A 24599-nucleotide genomic window follows, 5' to 3' on the forward strand; every position below is an offset into this window, starting at 1 on the left:
ACACAGGGCCACGTCCAGCCAGAGCCCCAACCCTGGGCAGGGTTTTGAGGTACATCTTGCTTTAGGGGTTCCCAAGCCTAAGGGAAGCTGGGGCCCTGTGCCCTGAGAGCCCAGTGGAGGGAGGAGAACCTGGGTGGGGTCTTTCCTGGCACCAGGAAGCAGGTGAGTGCCCAGAGGGCAGGGGCCCCAGCACCAGGCACAAAGGCTGAGGTTCTTGGTGTTTATTGGCTTACCAGGCCACAAAAGCAAAATCCAGCTGTGGTCCCTGCCTGGTGACCTGTCTGTCTGCAGGTCTTAGACAGCTGTCCAGAGTCAGGACTCTGCAGGGTCAGTGGGTTCGAGCCGGCACAGAGCTGAGCCACTTCCGGCCGTCAGAGCTGTGTTCCCTGGGGAGAAGGGTGGGAGGAAATGCTCCATCTCCATGTGCCCAAGGGGAGAGGACGCCTTCCCTGGGAAGCGATGAGCCAACAGTCAGGCTCAGGGGCCTGACTCCAAGTCCAGATCGCTGGAAGGGGAATGCTGCAGGGGAAGCTTCGCCCTACCCAGCTGCTACGTCTGTTTCCTGCTACACCTAACATGGAACCAGACTTGGGCAAAGGACTTGAGTGTTAAACCCCCTGATGAGAAAGGCAGGCAGTGCCAGCCTAAGAGAAAGATGATATGTACCACTGAGTCCTGGGCACAGGAAGGCATAAGTAAGTACCCTGACTCATGAATAATCCACTTGGTGCACAGTCCTTCAACAAAGGTTAGTTTTTCCCCCCTTTGTCTTTTTTCCTCCCCGGAGCAACAGTCTCCCCGGCATCACTTCTTAGAAGGATGGATTCTTGGCTTAGGCCAAGGGCCTAGTAAGGAAGGAGGTGGATGGGCCTGGCTGGGGCCCTGGCCCTTTGGGCACCCACCTGCTTCCTGGAGATCCTGACTGGAAGTAGAGGCTATGAAAGTCAGTGCTCGGGTTGGTGGGGGTGCACTGGTCCAACATGTATTGGCCGCCCTGCTTCCGGCCTACTGTCTTCTTGTCCAGCCTCGGGCAGAGTGGGATGCAGGGCACCTGGGCGTAGGGGCTCTGCAGGTTGACAGCTGGCGAGGGAGGAGGGGACAGGAGAGGGAGATGTTTCAGAATACACCCCAGCCTTGGGAGGCAGGCGGACCCAGGTGAGATCCTGACTTTGCTACATTACGAGCTGGCTGAGTTTGGGCACATTACCTCTTCAGGCCTCTATGTAGGCTGGAGATGATAGTGGTACCCACCTCACTGTGGAAGATGAGGATTAAAGGGATAGTATGTGCAAAGCGTTCAGCTAAATGCTGAACACTGCATAAGAGCTAATAACAGCTGAAAAAAGCAGATGACTTCTGTGATGGGTCCTGGCAAAGTCTGGTTGGCACACTCCAGACTCTGGAAAGCTCCTAGCCCATCACTTGGCACTCAGTAGAAATCTAATGGTACCTACCATTATGGGGAGGCCGCCTTGCCCAGTAAAAAGAGCACAGGTTTTGGAGTCAGAGCTGGGTATAAACTCCCCTTTCTGACGTGTTGGCTGTGGGGCCTTGGACAAGTTCCTTAAACTTACCCAGTCTCAGTTTTCTGTAAAATGGGGTAAATATGTGATTATGGGGATTAAGTTCTAATGCATCTGCCAAGGACCTAGCGCAGTGAGTGATGCCAATGGGTGCTCAATCGATGAGCTGGGAGCGCTGATCACCTGGCTCTTGGGACCAACCTGTGGTCAGGGCTGAGGCACTGGGAAGAGTCCATGTAGAAGGCCTGGTCAGCGGGCTGGAGATGGGGTAATGACTGTCAGCCCGTTGACTGACACAGTTAACCCAAAAGGGGGAAACCATGTCTGTCAGCCTGGTTCTGACTTCGTAGGGGCCCAGGGAACGAGGTGAGATGTGCAGGAGAGCAGAGCCCCCACCATGCCCAGGGCCCTCACCGTAGCTCTGCTGCTTCAGCCGGTTCAGGATCCTGAGGACCCTTCGTTCTGGGACTTCCAAGCCGTCTGCCTGCTGCAGGTTGCAGGGAAGCTTCTTCCGGGACCGCAGCCGGCCTATGGCTGATTCCATCTCTCGGGCCTTCGAGGTACCTTCCTTGAGCTTCTTCTGGTAATAGCTGGGGAGGCAGTGCCCACCCAGCTCAGCCTGGCCATGTTTAATTCACCCTCCTCTTCCCTCACTCTTCCTGGGGGCCTGTTCTGTCTGGCCAGCTCTGGAGCAGGAACACAGGCCCAAAAGTTGGGATACCTGGGTTTTAGTCCCAGCTCTGCCATTTACTTCCTGTGACCATGGGCATGTCATTTCTCTGCTTTAAGCCTCAGTCACAGTCACCCCTGCGTAAAATGAGGGGAGATGGTTATCTTATCCCTGTCACTGCAAGTCACTTGACTTCTCTGAGCTTCAGGTGTCCCCTGGGTGAAAAGGATCAAAAAGTCCACACGTTATAGGGTTAAATGACTGCCCAGCAAGCACTCAGCAATGTCCATGGGAAGAGCTTGGTAAATGTTACCCTTGATTTCTGTCACTGATATTTGTACTTAGATGTGCGAGTGTTTTATAAGTCAGCTGTGCAATTAACTCCAGATCATCTTCCAGATTTCCGCTTAAGGGCAATCTCTTCCAGAAAGTTCTCTCTCCTCCCGCCGACTAGCTAGGCTCCCACTGTGGGCCCCAATAACCTGTGCTTATTCCATTGTAACCCATAGCCTACTTTATTTTAACACATCACTACTTGCGCCTTTTCTCCACTAGACTGCAGCACCATTCATTCATTCATTCATTCATTCAGTAAATGTTAATGGATTGTTTACTATGTACTGACCACTCATCTAAGTACTTGGGAAAGAATGGTGCAGGGTATATTTATTTAGGGTCCCTGATCACGGTCCTTTGGCCCCACCTCTCACTGTAGCCATTGCCGCAGCAGCCACTTCCACCAGGGCTTCCACCAGGTGTGCTCAAGCACAGCCTGACATGACCTTGCCTCAGGCTTGAGCCCCTTGCTTCCTGCCCCAGAGCTGCTCTGATCCATGTGCAAACCGAAGTGCAGGGGAATTAAACACCTCTAGGGGGCCACATTTGACCAAAGGAGCCAACAGCTGAAGTATACTGGCTTCTCTCCCCTGACTGGTTCTGAGCCACCATTCGTAGTCTCCTCAATAGCACATCCTGATATTGGCTTCTCCTCCTCTGCTGTTCATGTCCCTTCCCCATCCCATTCACTGGAATTACTTTCTAAGTCAACTACCTAGGCTCATAGCTAGTGGAAGAGTTAGACCATAAGTTAAAAAACACACACAATACCATGTCAGTAGTTACAGGTGCTCTAAGGGAAAATCAAAGGTAGGTAGTGGGTTGTGATGAGGAGCTATTTTGCTCACAGTGGTCAGCAAAAGTCTTGGAGGTGGTGACATCTGAGCAGAATAAGGGGAGGGAGCTACCCAAATGGGTATCTAGAGGGAGTGGCATGTGAAAAGGCCAGGAGGTTGCAAAGAGCTCGGTGACCTCTAGGAATAGCAAGGAGGCAAGAGGGGCTCGAGACTGGTGTGTGAGGGAGAAGGGGAGATGTGGGCAGCAAGGTGGCGAGGCCAGACAACCTGGGGCTTTGTAGACAATGGTGCTGGGAAACTCTTAGGACTTAAGCTGATGGTTCTGCTAGGGCCTCTGCCTATCCCTGGGGCCTGGAATTTTGGGGTTTATTGGGCTTCCCATAGGGAAAATAGAAAATGAATACCAGAGCCCTCACATGGAAATTGGATCTAGATCTCTGTGTAAAACTGGGACCCAAAAAGGCAGTGCACCAAATAAAAAATGGACTAGAAAATAACTTCACCCCACAGAGACCAGTAGGACGTGAGCAGTGTGTGCACAACTTGGTCACAATTTCAAAGGAAATTGCCTACTTCCCAACTCTTCTTCCCCCTCCCTGTGGGCTTGAATTCAGGTGTGTTGCTGGTAACTTAGCTTAGGATCGACCTAGGGAATGGTGGGAAGAAACTGGGTGCTTGGGGGGACCTTGTCTTCCTGCCTGCTTCCTCCAGACTGTCAATATAAGAGAGGAATAAACTATCTCGTTTGAACTATAGAACATTGGGTCTATTCCTTACCTAAGACGCCTGGAATTCTATACCCAGCTAACCTATTAAGTAAGTCTGAGGGTAGAAAAACACTTTCGCAGATTGGCAAAATTTCAAAAATTTCACCTCCCACATATGCTTGCTCAAGAAGCTACTGAAGAACACACATGCTTTCGAAATGAAGGCATGAACCAAAAGAAGAAAAGATGTACATGCAGAAAATGGGATCTAACACAGGAGAGAGGCAAAGGTAAAGGAAGATAAAGGGAGATCCCACAATGGCAGTGCAACTGCCATAGGACAGCTAGTTTAGATTGGATCTCTATAGCTTAAACGACAGAAATTTTGAGGGCCGGCATACCTGTTGTTGAAGTACTATTGCCTTTATAACCCCAAAAAGTTACTGGACAAACATGCTCCCTTTTAGGAAAAAAAAAGAGTAAGACATGCAGCAAACAGAATCCTAATTAGAGGGAAGGAAGAAAGGGTTCCCAGGATGACAAGCTCCCCAGGTGGCAGTTCTACAGCAGGCCTAAAAAGATATTAATCCTAAGCAAGAAGAATGGAATTATTTAGAACATACCTCCATCCAAGAAAAAGGAATACTAGGAAGGTGCAGAAATGATCAGTGAATTAAAAAAAAAACACAAAACAAGGCAATAACCCATTTTAGGAAATTTTAAAAAAAGGAAGTGAAATTGTAGTATATGAATAAAAAACCCAAATACTTAGTAAAAAATGATGCTGTATTGGAATGGGGAGTGGGAAGCTGGTGGGATAATTGTATTAGCTAAATCCTTACCATCATCGGAAGTCAATAAAAGTCTAAAAATCTAACCAAAATATCGTAGTATATGCATATTACTTAAAAGTAAGGAGGGAGCCAACGCTTGCCTTTGGAAGAAAGACTTCAAGGAGTGGGGGGTATGATATATCAGTTGAGTATTAAGCAAAAGGAAGTTGGTATAGCCATACTAATATTTTAAAAACTAGGCCTTAAGACAAAATGCATTACTAGAGACTAAATTATAAAATGTTCAATTCATCAGGGAATACAAAATTCTAGACATGAAATGTAAAGCAAAACCTAATATAAGTACTAGGAGGAATAATTCCACCATCACAGAAGTGTTAATAAATAACTATTCCACTCTGCCATTATAGCATCAAAGAATCCATAGATGATATGTAAATGAATGGTTGAGGCTGTGTTCTGATGAAAGTTTATAAAAATAGATCAGGCTGTATGTGGCCTGCGGCCCATAGTTTGCCAACCCTTGCCTACTGTAGACCTTCCCTGAGACTAAAATCCCAGGAGAAATAGCATTTGAAGTTGAGTCTTACCAAGCTAAAAAGCTTAGGAGAAATCTGGACTTTTCACAATTATGCCCTAATAAAGTAAAAAAGCAAGCCTACACAAATTCATGATAATCAGCTAGTAATTGAGCTGCCTACAAGAACAAAAATTAACACTTATTAAAGGAAGATAACAGAATCTAGTTTTTAAACCATATCATTCAAAATGTCTAGGAAGTAAGAAATCACCAGACTGTAAAGAAACAGGAAAATGTGGCGCATAGTAAGGAGAAAAACAACTCATAAATAACAATCCTGAGATGGCCCCGATGTTGGATTTAGTAGACAACAGCATTAAAGAAGCTATTAAAAATATGTTCAGATAATTGAAGGAACATGTGATCTTAATGAATGAAAAGAGAAACAAACTATAAACATGAAACAAATGGAAATTCAAGAATAGAAAGTATAATAACTAAAATGAAAAAGTCATTGAATGAGCTTAAGAGCAGATTGGAGATAACCTAAAAAAGGAATTAGTAAACTTGAAGACAGATCAATAGAAATCCAGTTTGAAAAAGAGAGGGCTCGGGGGAAGACAAATGAACAGAATTCTGTTCCTGGCCATGATGGAACAACTAGTACTGAACTTGTCCTAGTGCCATAAATAGGTACATGAACAAAATATATGATGCTGTTGTCTGATACTGGACAGCAGGCAGCACAAGAATGATCTGTGAGAGGAGAGAAGCCATGAGGTGAGCCTTATGATCTCCCTGGAATTTTTTCTGGAGGTACTTCCTAGACTGCAGGGCAGGAACTAATATCCCAAGCAGAAGACAATTAGGTAAGGAGACAGACATTGGAGTTTAGAAAGATGGAGGCCATCTTTAGTGTATCAGAATACCAAAGAGAGAGAAAGTTGCAAATTATGCATGGGGTACGCTAATGTGTGAACCACCAATCAGATCCCTCCTTCTAAGACTTAACTACCCTCAAGAGAGCCAATCCATGCCTTGGCTTTCTCCCACCTTCATGTAATCTTCCGTCCCCTCCTTAATTTCAAATGCATAAAAGAAGCTGCAAATTTGTCATTCTGCAGAGCATTTGAGATCTTGCTCCCCGGCATATGTCATCGGTTTGGCTCAAATAAACTCATAGAAATTCTCTAGGTTTGGGTGTTTTTATGTCAACATAAGTGTACTAGAAATTGTATAAAAATTTCTGGAAATCTGATATGCCTTGGTATAATGTTATCAGTCATAATTACAGTTATCTTAAAACACTGTACATCACAGACACAATCAATTCTCATCAGATCTTTAACCTTGCCATTTTAAGTCTTTCCTAATTCACAGTTATTGTTTTATTGATTCTTCTCTGAAAGCCTTGACAATTAACTAAAGGTAAAAATACTTCAAGGAAATGTATGCCAGACTCTGGTAAGTACTCTGGATTATAGGTCTCTGATAAGTTTAAGATCATACCACTGAACTGGGTGAGAATCTTCAGAATTCTGATGAAAAAGGTGATGGATTCATAAAAGTGCTAACTCCAGATAAGAAGAACAGAAACCAGTTACATGAGAATGACTAATGAGGATGATTGTAATTTTATGACGTTTTTTTGTTTGAAACATTGTTGGTTCCTTTTGCTTTGCAGATTTAAGAAATCCTTTTTCTCATTTAAGCTGCCTATAACTAATAACAATTGGCAAATTATACCTTTGTAAACAAAATGAAAACAACTTTTTCTCCTTGCCTGATCCCTCTAGAACAGTGGCTGGCAAACTGCGGCTCGCGAGCCACATGTGGCTCTTTGGCCCCTTGAGTGTTGCTCTTCCACAAAATACTGACTTCTGCGCATGGGCCACGAAGTTTCAATCGCACTGTACGTGCGCGCCCGCACGTGGTATTTTGTGGAAGAGCCACACTCAAGGGGCCAAAGAGCTGCATGTGGCTCGTGAGCTGCAGTTTGCCAACCACTGCTGTAGAACAGTGGTTCTCAACCTTCTGGCCCTTTAAATACAGTTCCTCATGTTGTGACCCAACCATAAAATTATTTTCGTTGCTACTTCATAACTGTAATGTTGCTACTGTTATGAATCGTAATGTAAATATCTGATATGCAGGATGGTCTTAGGCGACCCCTGTGAAAGGGTCATTCTACTGCCAAAGGGGTCGCGACCCACAGGTTGAGAACCGCTGCTCTAGAATTAAAAACTCTTTGGAATATTTTTATTTTCCTAAGTATTTTTATTTTCATATTAATATAGTTACATAAATTTAATAAGAATCTATTCTCCTTGTTATAGAACATATGAAAAATATTGTTATCAAGGTTTTGACACTAATGTCATGTTTTTTGTTGTTAATCCTCACCCAAGGATATTTTTCCATTGACTTTTTTAAAGAGAGTGGAAAGGAGGGAGAGAGACGGAGAGAAACATTGATGAAAGAGAGAGACATTGATTGGTTGCCTCTCACACACGCCCTAACCAGGGCCAGGGATGGGATCGAGCCTGCAACTGAGGTACGTATGTGCCCTTGTTGGGAATCAAACCCAGGATCCTTCAATCCACAGGCCGACACTTTATCCACTGAGCCAAACTGGCTAGGGTGGTAATGTCATATTTGAAAATGATAAACATAGATCAGATATGACCAGGCAGTTTTAAAGAACTAAAGTTGACTTTATGGAGGTACTGCTTAGAAAGTACAGCTTAAAATACTGCCTGGTGCCTGAATTTCAGAGTTCCTGGTTTTATAGGTCAGTAAAGGTCACTTCCTGGCAAGCTGAAAAATCTCAGGACATTTTTGGGGACCTCAAGAAAAGTAGAATTCACCCAAGTCTATATGTATAGCAGGCTACATCTGATAGCAAGATGATGATGATGATAATGATGATGATGATGATGATGAAGAATAAAGTATAGTACACCCTGGTTGGTGTAGCTCAATGTCTGTTAGAGCATTGCCAGTGCACCAAAGGGTCTCGGGTTCAATTCCTGGTCAAGGGAATGTTACCTGAGTTGCACATTTGATCCCCAGCCCCAGTCAGGGCACATGCGGGAAGAAGCAACCAATGGATGCGTCTCTTTTTCACATCAATGTTTCTCTCTCCCTTTCTCCCTTCTACTCTCTGTAAAAATCAGTAGAAAAAATATCCTCAGGTGAGGATTAACAACAACATCAAAAGTGTAGTTGACATATAATAATTAATTTCAGGTGTACAACATAGTGGTTCAGTATTTATATTCCTTACGATGTGATCACCACAATCAGTCAAGTAACAAAGTTACATACAAAGTTATTATGCTAATATTGACTATTTTCCCTATGCTGTACATTTCATCCTGTGATTTTTTTGTTTAAATGACTGGAGGTTTGGCCTGGCCAGTGTGGCTCAGCAGTTGAGCATTGACCTAGGAACCAAGAGGTCACTGGTTCAATTCCCAGTCAGGACACATACCCAGGTAACAGCAAAAATGAATGAAATATGTCAACATTTGGAAGGTACACAGTATTTTCCAAATGACTAGTGCATATTACAAAAGCATTCATGGGAAAAGACCCATTCAAACTACAAGGCTGACCAATACATTTTTATTTACAAAAGTCCGAAAACTTCATTGCTCTGATTTCAGATTTCAGATTGCAAGCAACCTTTAAGACACTACCATTTGTCAAATTTGGTGTAGTCTCAAAGAAAAATATCCACATCATTTGTGGCTATTAAATGAAAAGGCTATTAAAATATTCCTCTCCAATTACATATGTATGTGAGGCCAGATTTGTTCATATACTTCAAGTAAAACAACATATTGCAACAGATTGAATGCAGAAGTAGATACGAGAATCCAGCTCTCTTATGCCCAATGTTAAGAGATTTGCAATATTGTAAAAAAAAATGTCATTCTTCTTACGGACCTGTTTTGTTGTTTTGGAAAACAGTTATTTTTCATTAAAAATAAATAAATGAACAGGTGCCAAAACACTAGGTGCTATTTCTGTGTCCCCAGCCCCCCCTCCCCACAGCCAGCCCTACTCACTTGGTGATCTCTTCTAAGGCTGCCTCAGGTAGGGCCAGCATCTCCACCAGCAGGGACAGGATCTCAAAGAGCAGAGTGTGGGGGTTCGGGGGAGCCGTCAGGGCGTTCTGTTCTGGGGACATGGGATGGTGGCTGCCATTACCACTTGCTCGCCCTGGGTGCACCCCACCCCACCCACCTGTTCCCTGGTTCATCCCTGCTCACCCACGGAGCAGAAGAAGCGCTTGGTGTCTGTCATTACGGCCAAGAAATCTTTGAAGCCCACGTGACCATCTCCTGTGGAAGCCGGAAGAAGACAGGGTGGGCAGGGGCCTTCCGAGCAGCTCCAGGCATGGCAACCTGGGCATGATTATTAGTATTTACTCATTGAGTCTGATTATAAAAGTAATGTATAGGTGACCAGCTGGTGTGGCTCAGTGGTTGAGCGTCAATCCATGAACCAGGAGGTCACGGTTTGATTCCCAGTCAGGGCACATGCCTGGGTTGCAGGCTTGATTCCCAATAGGGGATGTGCAGGAGGCAACCAACCAATCAATGTGATTCTCTCTCATCATTGATGTATCTATCTCTCTCCCTCTCCCTTCCTCTTTCTGAAATGAATAAAAACATTTTTTTAAAGTAATGTATAGTCAATGCAAAAAGCATGGTGCACCCAGGAGAGTAGAAGGCAAAAATTACAAAAGTTACAAGCTCCCAGAACTTGAATCCAAAGGCATTAATCCGAGTTCATATCCCAGGTCCACCACTGACTATTCATGTGATCTTGGCAAAGTCTCTTAGCATCACTAAGCCTTAGTTTTCCCAACTAGAGGTGAGGATAACTATAATACCTATCTCATGGGAGATAAAATGAGGCAAATGGCTTAGAACAGGCCAGGCATACAATAGATGCTCACTAAACGTCAGCAACTATTATTTTTTAAATCATTGGTTATTTTTAAATATATATATTTTTTATTGATTTCAGAGAGGAAGGGAGAAAGAGAAACATCAATGATGAAAGAGAATCATTGATCGGCTGCCTCTTGCACCCTCCTCCCCCACCGGGGATCGAACCCACAACCCAGGCATGTGCCCTTGAGCGGAAGTGAACCCTGGACCCTTCAGTCCATAGGCCAGTGCTCTATCCACTGAGCCAAACCAGCTAGGGCATCAGCAACTATTATTATTATTACCATTTGATAGTCACTGCATGAGAATACATATGCACACATATTCCCACTTTGGCCTTCAGGGCCCCGCTAGACCTGTCTCCAACCTCCCCTAGTGCCCAGACCGTCCAGCACTAACCTGCTCTCCCACCAGGGGCCACATCCTCCCCAGGCTGCTTCCTCGTCCTAGAATTTTCTCCACCCCCTCCAGCTCCTTTGCTTAACACTTTCCCTTGACCATCCTGTCCTCAGAGAAGTCAGGTCTATCCAGGTCAGATGCCCTCAAACACTCTCCTAAAAACCCCCATACTTCAACCACACACTCAGAAGATCTGGAATGTAATGGAGGTTCTTTCTGGGAGGCAGGAACTGGGCCTGTTGTGTTCGGCACTGTCTTCTGGGCTTAAGACAGTAGGTCTTAGCAACTGTTCTCTGAACTACCTGACGAATGAATGAATAATCTCCAGTCCTTAAAGGCCTCCTCTGGGGGTGCTCAATTCTTATTCCCATGTCACAGATGAGGCCTGATGCACAGAGAAAAGAAGCCTGTTGCCAAGGGCCACAAAGGGGCCACGCTGGGGTCAATTCCTGGCTTGAGCGTGAAGATTTGCATTTGTGCGGTGATGGAGGAAGCTGTGGTCAGGAGCCCAGGCCCTCCACAGCCCACTGCTCCCCACGTCCTGCGTCTAGCCAATCAAACCATGTGTAACACTAGCAGCTAATGCCTTCTGGACGCATTCTCTGTACCAGGTGTCTGCTCAATGCTTTGCCTGGATTATCTCATTAAATCTTTTCAGCACAGATGGGTATCGCCATCAGCTCCATTGTACAGATGGGGAAACTGAGGCCTGGTGAACTTCATTGACTCATCCAAGATCATCCAGTTGGTAAAATGAGTGAACAAATCACAGGGAAATGTCCAATGAAGCACACACAGGGCCCACAAGGAAGGGATCTCAGGTCACCATACATCTTGGGGTGAGGAGGTAGGTCTTGGTCATCTCAGTCACCAGAACTGGCACTGAGTAGGTAGGTGCTCAGGGAGTATTACCTTTCAGGTCCAGTGCAAAATGAAAAGGCAGAAAACATTATTAAGAATTTCTAGACTGTCCCTGGCTGGGTAGCTCAGTTGGTTAGAGCATTGTCCCCAATACGCCAAGGCTGTAGGTTCGATCCCTGGTCAGGGCTCATACAAGAATCCACCAATGAATACATACTTAAGTGGAACAACAAATTGACGTCTCTCTCTCTCTCTGAAATCAATAAATAAAAATTTAAATAAAATTCTAGGCTGTGACAGCAGTGCATTGAACCAAGGGCAGGGCCTTTTACATCAGAGTCCTGTGCCATTAACTGGACTGTACAGGTCTCCCAGGGCCCGTGGAGCTGGCCCTGCCTGGGACTTGGGAGGGAGCCTCCCCTCACTCACCATCAATGTCAGCACTCATCAGGGCATCCTCCACCTGGGCCGGCGTCAGGGAGATGCCCACAAGGAGCAGGACGTTCTGCAGGCTGTGTGCGTCCACCACGCCAGGGCCGTTGAAGATCTCAAAGTAACTGTGGAAGGCTGGGCCGGAGTGGGGTGACGTGAGGGGGGACATTTCTGTTTCCACCATTCCTCCCCTCCCCCCTCCAGGCACCCTCTTGCCCAGTGTCCTCTACTAGCATGGCCAGGTGGCGGGACAAAGGAACTGAAAGAGTGAAAGTGGAGGGGTGTGGTCCCATCGACTTCCTCCACTCTATACAAGGTCAGGCCAAGGGCTCAGCTGGTGTGGCAGAAGCTAAGCTAATTAGCAACCTTCGCTTTGCACCAGGAGCACCCCTCTGTGTGCCAGGCACCGTGCTACGCTCTCTATAGCCAGGTTCTCGTTTAAGTCTCACAACAGGCTTGTAAGAGTAGAATGCGTGTTCCTTTTGTAAGATTGGGGAAACTGAGGTGACCCGACAGGCCTTTCTGACTTGGGTGCTCTGTGGGCCTTTATCGGCATGGACATGGCTTCTAGGCTTCAGTTATCTGGACCCGAGCACAGGACCAGGAAGGATGCCGAGAAAGCCCCAGAGCAGTGCCAACTGGTACAAAAGCCGTGTCCTTCCTAGTCAGAGCATGTGTGGTGTCTGGTTTCTTAGCTCACAGCAAAATGCGGGTTAGAATCAACAGACCTAGTACGAAGACTGGCTCTGAATTACTGTCGTGGGCCGAATTGTGTCCCTAACCTCAAATTCCCATGCTGAAGCCTTAAGGCCCAGTACCTTAGAATCCAATCTAACTGGTGTCCTTATAAGAGGAGGAAATTTGGACACAAAGAGACACCAGGCATGTGCTCACACATACGGGAGACCATGTGAGGACACAGGGAGGAGGCAAGCCAAGCAAAGAGGCCTCGGAACACACCAAACATATCAACATCATGATCTCAGACTCCTGGCCTCCAGAGCTGGCCTGCCCTTCTCTGAGCCTCGGTTTTCTTCTCTGTAAAATGGACATAACAGTGCACCCTCCAAGAGCGGCTGTATTAATTCCGTGCCTGGCACATAATGGACTCTGTAAGTCTGTAAGCCTCTGACACAGAAGTGACACGGGGGGAGGAGATGGGGCTACGGCAGTGGTCGGCAAACTGCGGCTTGCGAGCCACATGCAGCTCTTTGGCCCCTTGAGTGTGGCTCTTCCACAAAATACCGACTTCTGTGCATGGGCCACGAAGTTTCAATCACACTGTACGTGCACGCCCACACGTGGTATTTTGTGGAAGAGCCACACTCAAGGGGCCAAAGAGCCGCATTTGGCTCACGAGCCGCAGTTTGCCGACCCACTGGCTAGGGTTTGGGCGATGGTGATGTGCTGTGAGCAGCCACACTGAAAAAGGAAAAACACACAACAAATCTCAAAAGCAAATCCCATCATCCAAAATGCAGGGCAGTTTGGAGCATCAGAGCAGCGTAGACCCTCTTTCCTCGCCAGGTCGGGTCGAGGGTGGTGCTGGGAACCCTGAGTCTCTAAGCCAAAAGGCATGCTGCCCATGAACTCTACTGGAGGAGGTGGGGCAGCGGGTCCCGTACTTAGGAAAGCCCAGCCAACAATGGCTTAGAGCAGTGGTTCTCAACCTTCCTAATGCCGCGACCCTTTAATACAGTTCCTCATGTTGTGGTGACGCCCAACCATAACATTATTTCCGTTGCTACTTCATCACTGTAATGTTGCTACTGTTATGAATCGTCATATAAATATCTGATATGCAGGATGGATTTTCATTGTTACAAATTGAACATAATGAAAGCATAGTGATTAATCACAAAAACAATATGTAATTATATATGTGTTTTCCGATGGTCTTAGGTGACCCCTGTGAAAGGGTCGTTCCACCTCCAAAGGGGTCGCGACCCACAGGTTGGCGATCCACAGGTTGAGAACCGCTGGCTTAGAGGGTCTTAATGCAGGAAGGTGTGAACTTCAAGGAGGGGGTCATAGGGAGCCCGCAAGCGCATTCAAGAAAGGCAGAGGAATGGGCGCTCTGGCCAGAGGGTCCAGGCTTTGGGAGGAGTGAAGGGTTTGGCGGGGGGGGCGGGGGGGGGGACGCACACCCACTCCTTTAGGGCCAGGCTGATGAGGCCACCTCTGGAGCCCACAGAAAGCAGTGCTCCCGCCCCCTGCAGCTCAGTAGGTGGGGTCACAGGGTGTGTTCAGAACTTGTACATTTTGGGGTGGGAGTGGGAAATGGAGACCAGTCTAGGACAGCCAAGCACCCTGGAGGCTACTTCTAAAGAGGATCAATGGAGTGGGCTGGGGGTGGGGAGGGGAGGCTGGGGGGGTGGAGGGAGGCAGAAACACCTCCAAAACCTGAAGCGCTTGGCAGGCTTGCTGCCATCACTCAGCGGGGTGACTGTGGAACTGGGAAGCATACTGGACCCCAAGCGAGAGGACCCGGCGTGAGTTCTGGCCCCCCACCCAGCACTGTACGCGCTTGGGTCAAGCTCCGGCCCTGCACGGTCCCCCAGCCAGGCACTCCACTGGGTCCACTGCACAGGGCTGGGTGGGCACAGGGCGGCGGTCTGGTCTGTAAACCACCCCCACCCCAGGTCTGTGAACCCCAAAGGACAGAGCGCTCTGAGGCCCCTGCGAGGGCGCCCCTGGCCGGCCTCACCTTCCTCTTGCTTCAGGGTGAGGTGCTCCTCGGCCCGCGCCTCCCAGTTCTGGTACAAGTTTAGGAGGCAGTGTTCTTCCAGGTCCTGCCTGCAGAGGACAGACCGGCCGGTCCATATCCAGCCGCCTGCCCTGCCCACGGCTGCACCCAGAGCCAGGGCAGGGCTAGGGGGAAGCTGGGGCAGCATGGGCAGGGCCCTGGGCGAGGCTTTGAGGGGTCAGAGAGGCTGTGACCCAGAGGAAGAGCGGGGCGGAGGTGAAGGACATAAGGGAGGGAAAGGGGTCAGAAATGGGAACGGAGACCTAGATATGGGGGCATAGAGCTGGGAGGGAGGACAGAAATGAGGGGAAGTGGAGAGGACACACAGGAGGAAGCAGACAGGGCTACTGACAGGGACAAGAGTCTGGGAGAGAGATGCCAGGGACAAGGGGACAGAAGCTCCGAGCCTCTTTTCGGGGGGCTCCTACCGTGCCTTGACTTGGGCCAGGCTTCTCTCGCTGCTGTGGTGCAAGAACACTGTCTTTCTCCAGCCCAGGTCCAGGGTGGGCGCTGGCAGGACCGTGACAGGTACAGAGGCCGGGACAGGGGCTCCCACAGCGGCAGGGATGGGCCCAGGGGCTGGCGACCGGACCCAGGATGGGGCCATGGCAGGGGCCGAGGCAGGGGTCTGAGGCAGGGGCAGGGGCAGGTTTGAGGCTGAGTTGCCAACCGGGGCTGAGGTGGGCACGGGGGTCAGGGTCTTGGGGGCCTTCCGGTTGGGCAGGGCCCGGGCCTTGGCGGCCCTCCGATGCATGGCCTCCTCCTCCTCCACCTCCAGCAGGCACTTCATGAAGCCTGGCCCGGTGCTCCCGAGGCTCTGGGCTCCCGTGGTCGCTGTGGGCTCCCGCGGCTGCTTCGGGGCACAGCCCGGCTCCCTTCTCTCTCCAACGTCCCTCACCTCCTGGGGACAGAATGGGGGGAGGACGTGTGGCCTCCAGCCAGCCCCACGGCCGCACAGAGTTCCTTGGTGCCACCTACTGCCCAGGGCATCCCCGCACGGCCCCTTCCTCTCTGGGCCCTGGAGTCCGTCGCCCAGACCTCACATGCATCCCAGAGGCTCCCTCCCCGGTTTCCCCGGCACTTGGCTCGGGCTCTGCCGCCTCCCAGCCCTCTGAGCCGCGGTCTTGAGTTCCTCTGGGTCCCACCACCCACTTGTGTCCTTCCCTTTGATCGACGCAGCCGGAAGTGGCCTGACCAGAGATAGCCTCAGGGCCTTGTCCGCCTCCTTCACCCACATCTACCCAGCACTCGGCATAGGGCGGGCACTCAATGAACTGCCACTCCTTCCTTCAGCAGTCCGGCCTGTCCCTCCCATTACACCCATCCTGCACCTGCCCCTCCTGTTACAGCCATCCCTCACCCACCCCTCCCATTACACCCATCCTGCCCCTGCCCCTCCCATTACACCCATCCTGCCCCTGCCCCTCCCATTACACCCATCCTGCCCCTGCCCCTCCCACTACAGCCATCCTGCCCCTGCCCCTCCCATTACACCCATCCTCCACCTGCCCCTCCCATTACAGCCATCCCTCACCTGCCCCTCCCATTACACCCATCCTCCACCTGCCCCTCCCATTACAGCCATCTCTCACCCTCCCCTCCCATTACAGCCATCCTGCACCTGTCCCTAGCCCATCTCCAACCAGGCCATGCCCTGCAGACTCCAGCACAGTCTTTGCTCTCAAAGATGCAGCTCTTGCCCTTGCTGGTTTGGCTCAGTAGATAGAGCGTCGGCCTGCGGACTGAAGGGTCCCAGGTTCGATTCTGGCCAAGGGCACATGCCTGGGTTGTGGGCTTGATCCCCAGTAGGGGATGTGCCGGAGGCAGCCGATCAATGATTCTCTCTCATCATTGATGTTTCTATCTCTCTCTCCCTCTCCCTTCCTCTCTGAAATCAATAATAATAATAAAAAAAAATTTTAAAAAAATGCAGCTCTTGCCACACACCCTCTTTTCCTAAAGCATCAGCTCTACTTCGCCACCAGATTGCTCCCATCAGCCTGTAAGCATGCCGTAGTATCTTCCTTCTTTTTAAAAAATATATTTTATTGATTTCAGAGAGGAAGGGAGAGGGAGAAAGAGATAGAAACATCAATGATGAGAGAGAATCATTGATCAGCTGCCTCCTGCACGCCCCCTACTGGGGATCAAGCCCACAACCCAGGCATGTGCCCTGACCAGGAATCTAACCTGGGACCCTTCAGTCCATAAGCTGAAGCTCTAGCCACTGAGCCAAACCGGCCAGGGCTATCTTCCTTCTTTAAGAGGAAAATAGTCTCCTGACACCACAAACCTTCCAGCTACTATCCCAGTTTTCTCCTCTGATGCTTCTCGCCTTTCAATGACACATGAGGTCAGATCACCGGCCCAGACGCATGGCGCATGGCGAGGAGAGTGCTGTTGTGAAATGACATCCTGGGGCGGAGGGGAGGGCAGCATGGCCGGGGAACAGCAGAGGACTGCCAGGAGCTTCCGACATTAGTGGTCATTGCTGGAGAGTGAAGCCCATCAACAAGGTAGGGTTTTTCTCCAGCTGTGTTGAGCTGCTCATGTGCAGGCAGAGAGTAAGTGGGTGGCTGGTTTAGCCAGGGTTGGGGTTGGCCAGTGACTAGAGCAGAAAGGGGCAGGGGGCAGGTGAGGACTGTGCATTCACAGGCTGCCCGGAAGTGGCAGAGCTGGAGAGGCGGTGCTGGAAGGGGAGTGGGAGCCCCCAGATGTTCAGGGAAGCTTTGGATTCTATGCTGTGATCGAGAGCAAATGGGTGAGAAAAAATCTATGCCGGTGTGGGAAAAGCCGCGACACAACCTGGGGTGAACACAAGGGTTCCAGGGTGTAAAAGCATCCTTGACACTCCCCCCAAGATGCACACATATACAGATGTGCAAACACACATGTACACGCATGCACATGCATGTGCACACTCACACAGGCACACACCTTCCCCAGTTTGACTCCAAATACTGTCCCATTTCTGCCTCTGCCCCCTTCCTCCTCAGGAGCCCCTCCACCTCTCCCCATCCCCCCTCCACCTCTCCCCATCCCCACTCTGGCTCTACTTACTGGTGGAGGAACAGGCCCCGGTGCTGGCTTGGTCTCCACAGCCTTGACCCTAAACAAGGGAGAAACCCCAGTGGGGGAGGGGCTCAGTTTAAGGCATGGCCCTTGCACCCCCTTCTCTCAGCCCCCAGGACCCTCAGGTCCACCATCCCAGCATCACCCCCCTGGCCTTTTCATCTCAGAGGGGCTCCCATTCTCTCACACACCCCCTGTGGGGCATGACCCATAAAGTGCAGGCCCACAGAACAAACAATTTTAGTGTTAGAGCCATTGTACAGATGGGGACATTGAGACCCAGAGAGCCATGACCTGCCCCAGGCCCTCCACCAGGTCAGGAGCAGCCAGGACTAGAATTCACCTCACCTGGAACGCAGCAGAAGAGCCATCTTGCTGGGTCAGGGAGTGGGTGGGGGTCGCATCAGGGGATGGCTTACCCTTCTTTGGGTGTGTTAGGTCCTGGCGTGGATGGCGGGAAGGAGTTGCCAGTCTTCTCCGGAGTTGTGGGCATTCGGGACATTGCTTCCTGAGAACCGTCTTTGTCTCCCCCTGGGCCAGGCTCTGGCAGGGTCCCCTGTGGCCTAAAGTATGGGGTGCCTGCCTCCTTGAGGGGCTTGTCTTCCAGGTACTGTCCACAACAGTCCAAGGTGCAAGAACGCTCTGCTGTCTGCACTATATCTGACCCATATGCTGCCTGGTGACCTGGGGTGGGCTGACGACAAGGACAGCAAAATGGGGAGCCCCATCCTGGCCGATTTTCGACAAAGGTGAAAATTCAGCAGAGAAGGGCAGTCCTCAGCAAACGGTGCTGGAATGATTGCATAGCCACGTGCCAAAAACGAGCCTCGGTCCAACACTCGCACCGTTTACAAAAATCACTCACCGTACCCTAACCATCTCTCACCAGGTCCCACAAGCTAAGACACAGCTTCTAGGATATCCTGGCGTAAAGAAACCTGTTGGAACTTCGTTGAACCCAGCATGTCCCATGTTAATTGTATGCAGAGCCCCGCTTACCTGCTTCCTGCCTCAGGCACCCACTGACATACCACAGGGCCACCCTGGAAACACGTCTTAAAGGCTTGCTATGGACAATCAAGACCAATGGAATATCCCAGTGACCCACACAGACTGCGTGCTGGGCATCTCCGCGGCACAGAGAGGAGCAGACACAATGCACCAGTGGGGCGTGGGGGCCCCTTCGCGTCCCTGTGGGTCAGTCATTCCCTGCCTTCCTGCCCAGTTCTCCACAAACATTACCTGGCACCTCTTGGGGGCCTGACCCTTCCCTGTCCCGGGGTTCTGCTGTCTCTCCTGCAGGTCCTTGGTCTCCTGCCCTGAGCCCTGCTGCTGCAGCCCTTCAGGTGCTAGGGAGTCCCCGGAAGGCAGCACCCCCAGCTCACTTCCCGGCTTGGCCTGATCCTCGCCTACTTGCAGCTCCTCAGGCCGTTCCTCGGGGGCCCAAGATGACAGCTTCTTCCTGGGAGAACAAAGGGACTTATCAGCTCCTGGACTGGGGCGTAGTTTTATATCCTCACTGGAAGATTCCTGCACATTGAAAGTAAATTAATTAGAAGGTGGCCGGCGGGGCGGGGCAGGGCGGGACTGGGCGAGACAGGCCAGACACGCCCTGGAGCCAACCTTCCATGGTCCCTCCTTTGACCCAGGAGCCTTTGACCCTCCTGGCCGGCCTGCACCTGGGATGGCACCAGGGCTCAAAGGGCGTCTGCAGAATGAGCGGGGTCCCTCTGGCAGGTGGGATCCCTCAGTCTGGGCTGCGGGGATCGGGCTGAAACGGGCAGTCCAACATCTCCCGAGGGGTCCACGGATTGCAAGAGGGTGGTTCTTGGGTGACACACCCCGGAATTGGGCTCCCTCTACTCTGGTTCCGGGTGTGTCACCCCAAAAACCATAACTGCCAAGTCACCGCAGCTTGGCAGCTCCTGTGTTGAGCGTCTGCCCCCTGGTGGTCAATGCGTGTCATAGCTACCAGCCAGCTGGTCGAATGGTCAGCCGGTCGAATGGTCACTTAGGCTTTTATATATATAGCTACTTCTTTGTAGTTCCCAGAGCACTGGTGCAGGACCAGGCACAGCAGGCGTGCATACTTAATGCCTGGGAGAATGGATGAAGGACTGACATGAATTCCCCAAATCATAAACACTTTGATGTCAATGTTTAAGGGAGTTAGGACTTACTATTCTTATTATTTATTCTTTTTAAGAAAAATTAAAGGGAACTGGAATTCAGAGAGGTTGAGAGACTCGAGCTTCGGGTCAAAGAGCTCAAGGGGACAGCTCGGGGTTTGAATCTGTGTCTATGGGTGTCCCTCGAATACTCTAGAACAGTCCCCCCAGGCTTCTTCCTGTGGACATACACACATATTGGTAATGAGGATTTAATTAATTACCCTCTGCAAGTAATTGCATTATTTCACATGGTTAAAATTCTACTGCATCTACAGTTTTTCATTTAACAGTATAGCCTAAATTTTTCCCATGACAAAAGTCTTTTATAAACATGCTTTTTTATAAAAAGTCTTTTATAAACATACTAGAGGCCTGGTGCATGAAATTTCATGCACAGGTAGGGTCCCTAGGCCTGGCCAGCGATCAGGGATGATCGGGGCCTTCCGGCTGCTGGCCAGGGCCTTCCTTCTGGCTGCCAGCCAGGGCCTTCCTTCAGTCTGCATCGCCCCCTGGTGGTCAGCGCACGTCATAGCGAGTGATCAAACTTCCAGTCTCCTGGTTGAACCCTCCCCCCACCCCGGGGCACTTTGCATATTAGCCTTTTATATATATAGACTTTCTAGAGAATCATAATTTACTTAACTGTTTCTCTATTTGAGCATTTAGGGCATGTGGGCAGTTCCAATCTTTTAGTGTTTAAAAAAATGTGATGGTGAACATTTTTCTGCATAAAACTTTGCCTGACTCTCCAGTGATTTCCTTAGGGCATATTTCTGGAAATGGGTGAAAGATGGTTAGAAGTCAGTTTATTTATTTTTTGTTAATCCTCACCCGAAGATATTTTCCCATTGATTTTTAGGGAGAGTGGAAGAGAAAGGGAAAGACAGAGAGAAACATCGATGTGAGAGAAACACATCGATTGGTTGCCTCCTGCACATGCCTTGACCAGGGCTCAGGCCAGGGAGGAGCCTGCAACCAAGGTACGTGCCCTTGACTGGAATCAAACCCGGGACCCTTTGGACCTCGTGAGGGATGCTCTATCCACTGAGCCAAACTGGCTAGGGCTAGAAGTCAGCTTAAACAAATTGCCCAGTTGTTCCAGTAGAAACAATTTCTATTTCCGCCAGCATGGTATGCAGCACGTGTCTCCAGGGACTCAAACCTGGCTTTGATGGAGTCCCTTAACTTTTCGTGGAGAAGAGATTACTTAGAGGTTTTTGGTTATAATCAAATTTAAACAACAAGCTAAGCAAGCTTCACTATTACTGTTTCCCAAGTCTTTTCACTTTGCCTTTCTCTGGCTCCCTCTTGACTTGCTCTTTTTTGGAAAGAATACATTCTCACTGCAGACAACTTTAAAACATATATCCAACATTTAGAAAACAGTAACAATAATTCCATGTAAACGTATGTTTCCTTGTCTCTCAGCCTCTCTTTTGTTCCTTTTTTAAAAAATTAATTCAGCCGTAACCGGTTTGGCTCAGTGGATAGAGCGTCGGCCTGCGGACTGAAAGGTCCCAGGTTCGATTCCGGTCAAGGGCATGTACCTTGATTGCGGGCACATCCCCAGTAGGAGGTGTGCAGGAGGCGGCTGATTGATGTTTCTCTCTCATCGATGTTTCTGACTCTCTATCCCTCTCCCTTCCTCTCTGTAAAAAATCAATAAAATATATATATATAAAAAAAATTAATTCAGTGAATATATATTTATTGAGCATCTACTATGCACCAGGCACAACCCCAGGCCTGAGGAATTTGAGGCGGAACAGAACAGAAGTGTGTGGCCCAACAGGGGAGCTCAGACAACGGCTGACACACTTATTTAGTGTGATTTGTGCGAAGAACCAGTTCAGGCGCTGTGACTGGGAGGGTCCACCTTGGTCTGGGAGTACTCCCTCCTCCCTCTCCGCGCTCCCCCCTCACACACACACACACACACACACACACCCGTGGGTCACAGGGCGTTCTCTCCTGGGCCTGCTCTCTGGGAAGCCCCAGCTCACCCTAGGTCTGCCAGGTGACTCTGCTCCTGGGCCCTGAGCTCCGGAGGCCCCTCCTCTGATGCTTCTCTGTGTCCAGGCCGCGTCTCGGGACTTTCTGGGGCCGGCGAGGGCTCCCTCCCACTGCCCATCCCTGCAGCATCTGGAAACTCCACCTGGAACAAAGATGCTCTTGTGAGCACCCATTCTGGAGGGATACCCCCCACTCCTGGGCGGCCTCCTGGCCTCGGGGACAGGGAGGTTCTGTGCCTACCCGGGGAGTGTGTTGGAGAGAGGAAGGGCAGAGACAAGAGGCAGGGAGAGAGAGGCTGGGTGCAGAGCCAGCCAAGCTGAGCGGCTGTCGAGCAGTACGAGCAGTACTCAGCTCTGACAGAAACCTGGGGTCCTGAGTATTACCTGGGCTGAGGGTCTCCTGCCTAGGAAGGCTTGACAGAGCACCTGGGGGACTTGGGGACCCTCACGAGGTCCCAGTGAGGCTTCCACAGTTTCCACCATTTCAGAGCTCAGGCTCTGAAACTGGGCTCTGGTGCCCCGCTTGGTCTGTCACTCCTAGCTGGGTGACCTTGAGCCAGTGACATGGAGCCGGCTCCAAGCCTCACCTGAGTCAGCAAAATCCAGACAACCCAGCTCATCCATCACTCGATGATAAGTGACATAAGATTCTGATGTGAGCCAACACTAAGGGCGCCTACCAGAAGGCAGGGCCTGTGCCAGGTACCCCAAAAATGTCACCCAGTTGGTCCTCACCATGACACACATGAACAGTGGGGCTCAAAGGGGTGCAGTGCCATGCCCAAGGTCACGTGGTTGGTTGAGTGGGGGAGCTGGACCCCATGACTGTGCTGTTGGAAAATGAATGGGGGCGTGAAGGAAGCCTTGAATGTTTGCCTCAGCCTCCCTTCTAGACCCCCTCAGACCCTCTTCTGCCCCCAAGCGAAGCCATGATTTATATCAGGGGCTACAGAGAGGGGGTGATACTTCACCCAAGGGAATGTTGACCTTTTTTATGGTGACATTTTGGGCTCTGGGGTAACTAGATAGAAAGGCGAGTCTTCTCTGTGCTCTCAGTTTGTGCCACTTGACACTAAAGAAATTGATGGAAGGGGGCTGTGGAGTGCGTTGAAGGCTTAGGACGCAGGCTGGGGGCTGGGGAGGGGCCTGGATGGAAACCTCCAAGAGTTGTCAGGGGAATAAAGGTTATAAGGGGAGCTGGAGGCACCTAGTAGAATAAGCAATTCTTGGTTTGCTCCTGCAGCATCTCTCTGGCAACAGAAGCCAGCATCCTTTTTATGGGAACCATTCCTTCTCTATTCTGTCAGTGGGACTCAGTAGACCCCTGGCTCCATTATGCCAGGAGATCCAGGCCACTCTGCCTGCCATGGTGGCTGGTTCTGAAATAAGCACATGAACATAATCTGGGCCAATGGCAATGATGCCAGGCTTCCCTGAACCCTTGCAGAGGCTCTCCTCCTTCTGCTAAAGTCAGAAGACGTAAGCGAGGAAGATGTACGCCTGGAGTGGCCAGGGCAATACTTGCTATCTTGCAGGGAGAGCCTGCCTGGGAATGGTACAGAGGAAGGCAGCGCCTAGAGACACTTGTTCGGCACCTTGATCCAGCCATACTTGAAGTCCACTGATGGATTTGTCAGTTACCCAAGCGGATGTGTTCTCCTTCCTGCCTACTCCCATTTGAACTGGGTTTCGTGTCACTTATAACTGGGTCTTAATTGAAGCAGTTGCAGGAGGAAGCCGGGACAGGGAAGGGGAAAGGTGTTCTTGGGAGGAGAGTAGTCAGAACATGAGGTACAGATCCTTACCTGGTTGACTCCTGATATGGCAGGCTCAACACCAGCACTCTTTCTGGCAGTCCTCAGGCCAGGACTTGGCTGGGCCCCTGGAGACTTGATTGTATCCTCCATGTACATCTGGGCATTTCTGTTGTCCATTTTGCCAAGGCCAACGAGGGTACCACAGGGGAAATCCAATCAATGTTCTACCTAGCCCCTGACCTAACCACCTCTCCAGGCGTCTACATGCAGCCTGCAATGTAGGGACCCTGCTCAGGGGAAGAGGCCTGGCCTGACACAGGAGGGGCACACAGCAAAACCAGAGAGGTAACCACATGCAACTTACCCACATATTTTCCCTACTTCTCACAACAACTCTGAGGAAAAGGAGACTCTAGGAAGCAAAGTGACTTGGCCAACCTCCAACACTAACTAGGTCACAGAGCAGGAATCGAACCATGGCCTGTTGCATCCCCTACAGCAAACCCATGCCCTTTCCCCTACAGCAGCATTTCCTAATGGTGTTCTTTGGAATATGAGTTGCACAAGGTGTACTGCAAGAAAAGGGTTCTTGTAGGCCAAATGTGTTTGGAGTGTGCTGAGTGGAAATTAAACAGGCTCTGTCCTGCAGGACTTGTCAGAGCCTTTAATATGCTAGCATGCATTTTAAAGAGAGCCCAAGAACATCATGGTTGCTGCTGCTATAGATGAAAACTCTTAAGTTCTTCTTGGGGCTAAGGAACAGGAGTTGGGGCCATCTGTCTGTGGAGGACCCTAAAATCTCCAGTGACAATATGTAGTTCATCAAAGCACCCCCACC

The 24599-nt window shown here is 50.0% G+C and overlaps 1 protein-coding gene across 2 annotated transcripts; it reads right to left on the reverse strand.

The window, feature by feature from the left end:
* Positions 1-328: 328 nt before the first annotated feature.
* SPATA21 (spermatogenesis associated 21) lies at positions 329-23938 on the reverse strand. 2 transcript variants are annotated; one of them, XM_036348009.1, is made up of 13 exons: positions 23810-23917; positions 21996-22147; positions 19064-19283; positions 18241-18515; positions 17810-17858; positions 15178-15650; positions 14711-14799; positions 12001-12138; positions 9625-9696; positions 9421-9532; positions 1938-2113; positions 903-1080; positions 329-386 (listed from the first exon to the last, which is right to left on the reverse strand). In XM_036348009.1, the coding sequence occupies exons 1-13, from the start codon at positions 23915-23917 to the stop codon at positions 329-331; spliced, it is 2100 nt and encodes a 699-aa protein (XP_036203902.1). The 2 variants fall into 2 exon arrangements, with proteins under 2 accessions (XP_036203902.1, XP_036203903.1); XM_036348010.1 differs by lacking the exons at positions 19064-19283; positions 21996-22147 and having other exon boundaries at positions 18241-18300; positions 23904-23938.
* Between the last annotated feature and the right edge of the window lie 661 nt (positions 23939-24599).

This window comes from Myotis myotis, unplaced genomic scaffold (assembly GCF_014108235.1).
Source record: "Myotis myotis isolate mMyoMyo1 unplaced genomic scaffold, mMyoMyo1.p scaffold_m19_p_2, whole genome shotgun sequence".
Lineage (NCBI taxonomy): Eukaryota > Metazoa > Chordata > Mammalia > Chiroptera > Vespertilionidae > Myotis > Myotis myotis.

Excerpts from the sequence above, each read along its gene's own strand:
- SPATA21 (XM_036348009.1), bottom strand. The coding sequence starts at position 23,917 with ATGTACATGGAGGATACAATCAAGTCTCCAGGGGCCCAGCCAAGTCCT. Across the intron at positions 19,284-21,995 it reads AGTCACCTGGCAGACCTAGG|GAAGAAGCTGTCATCTTGGG; the intron begins GTGAGCTGGGGC and ends TTGTTCTCCCAG. Across the intron at positions 14,800-15,177 it reads CTGGCCCAAGTCAAGGCACG|GCAGGACCTGGAAGAACACT; the intron begins GTAGGAGCCCCC and ends TGTCCTCTGCAG.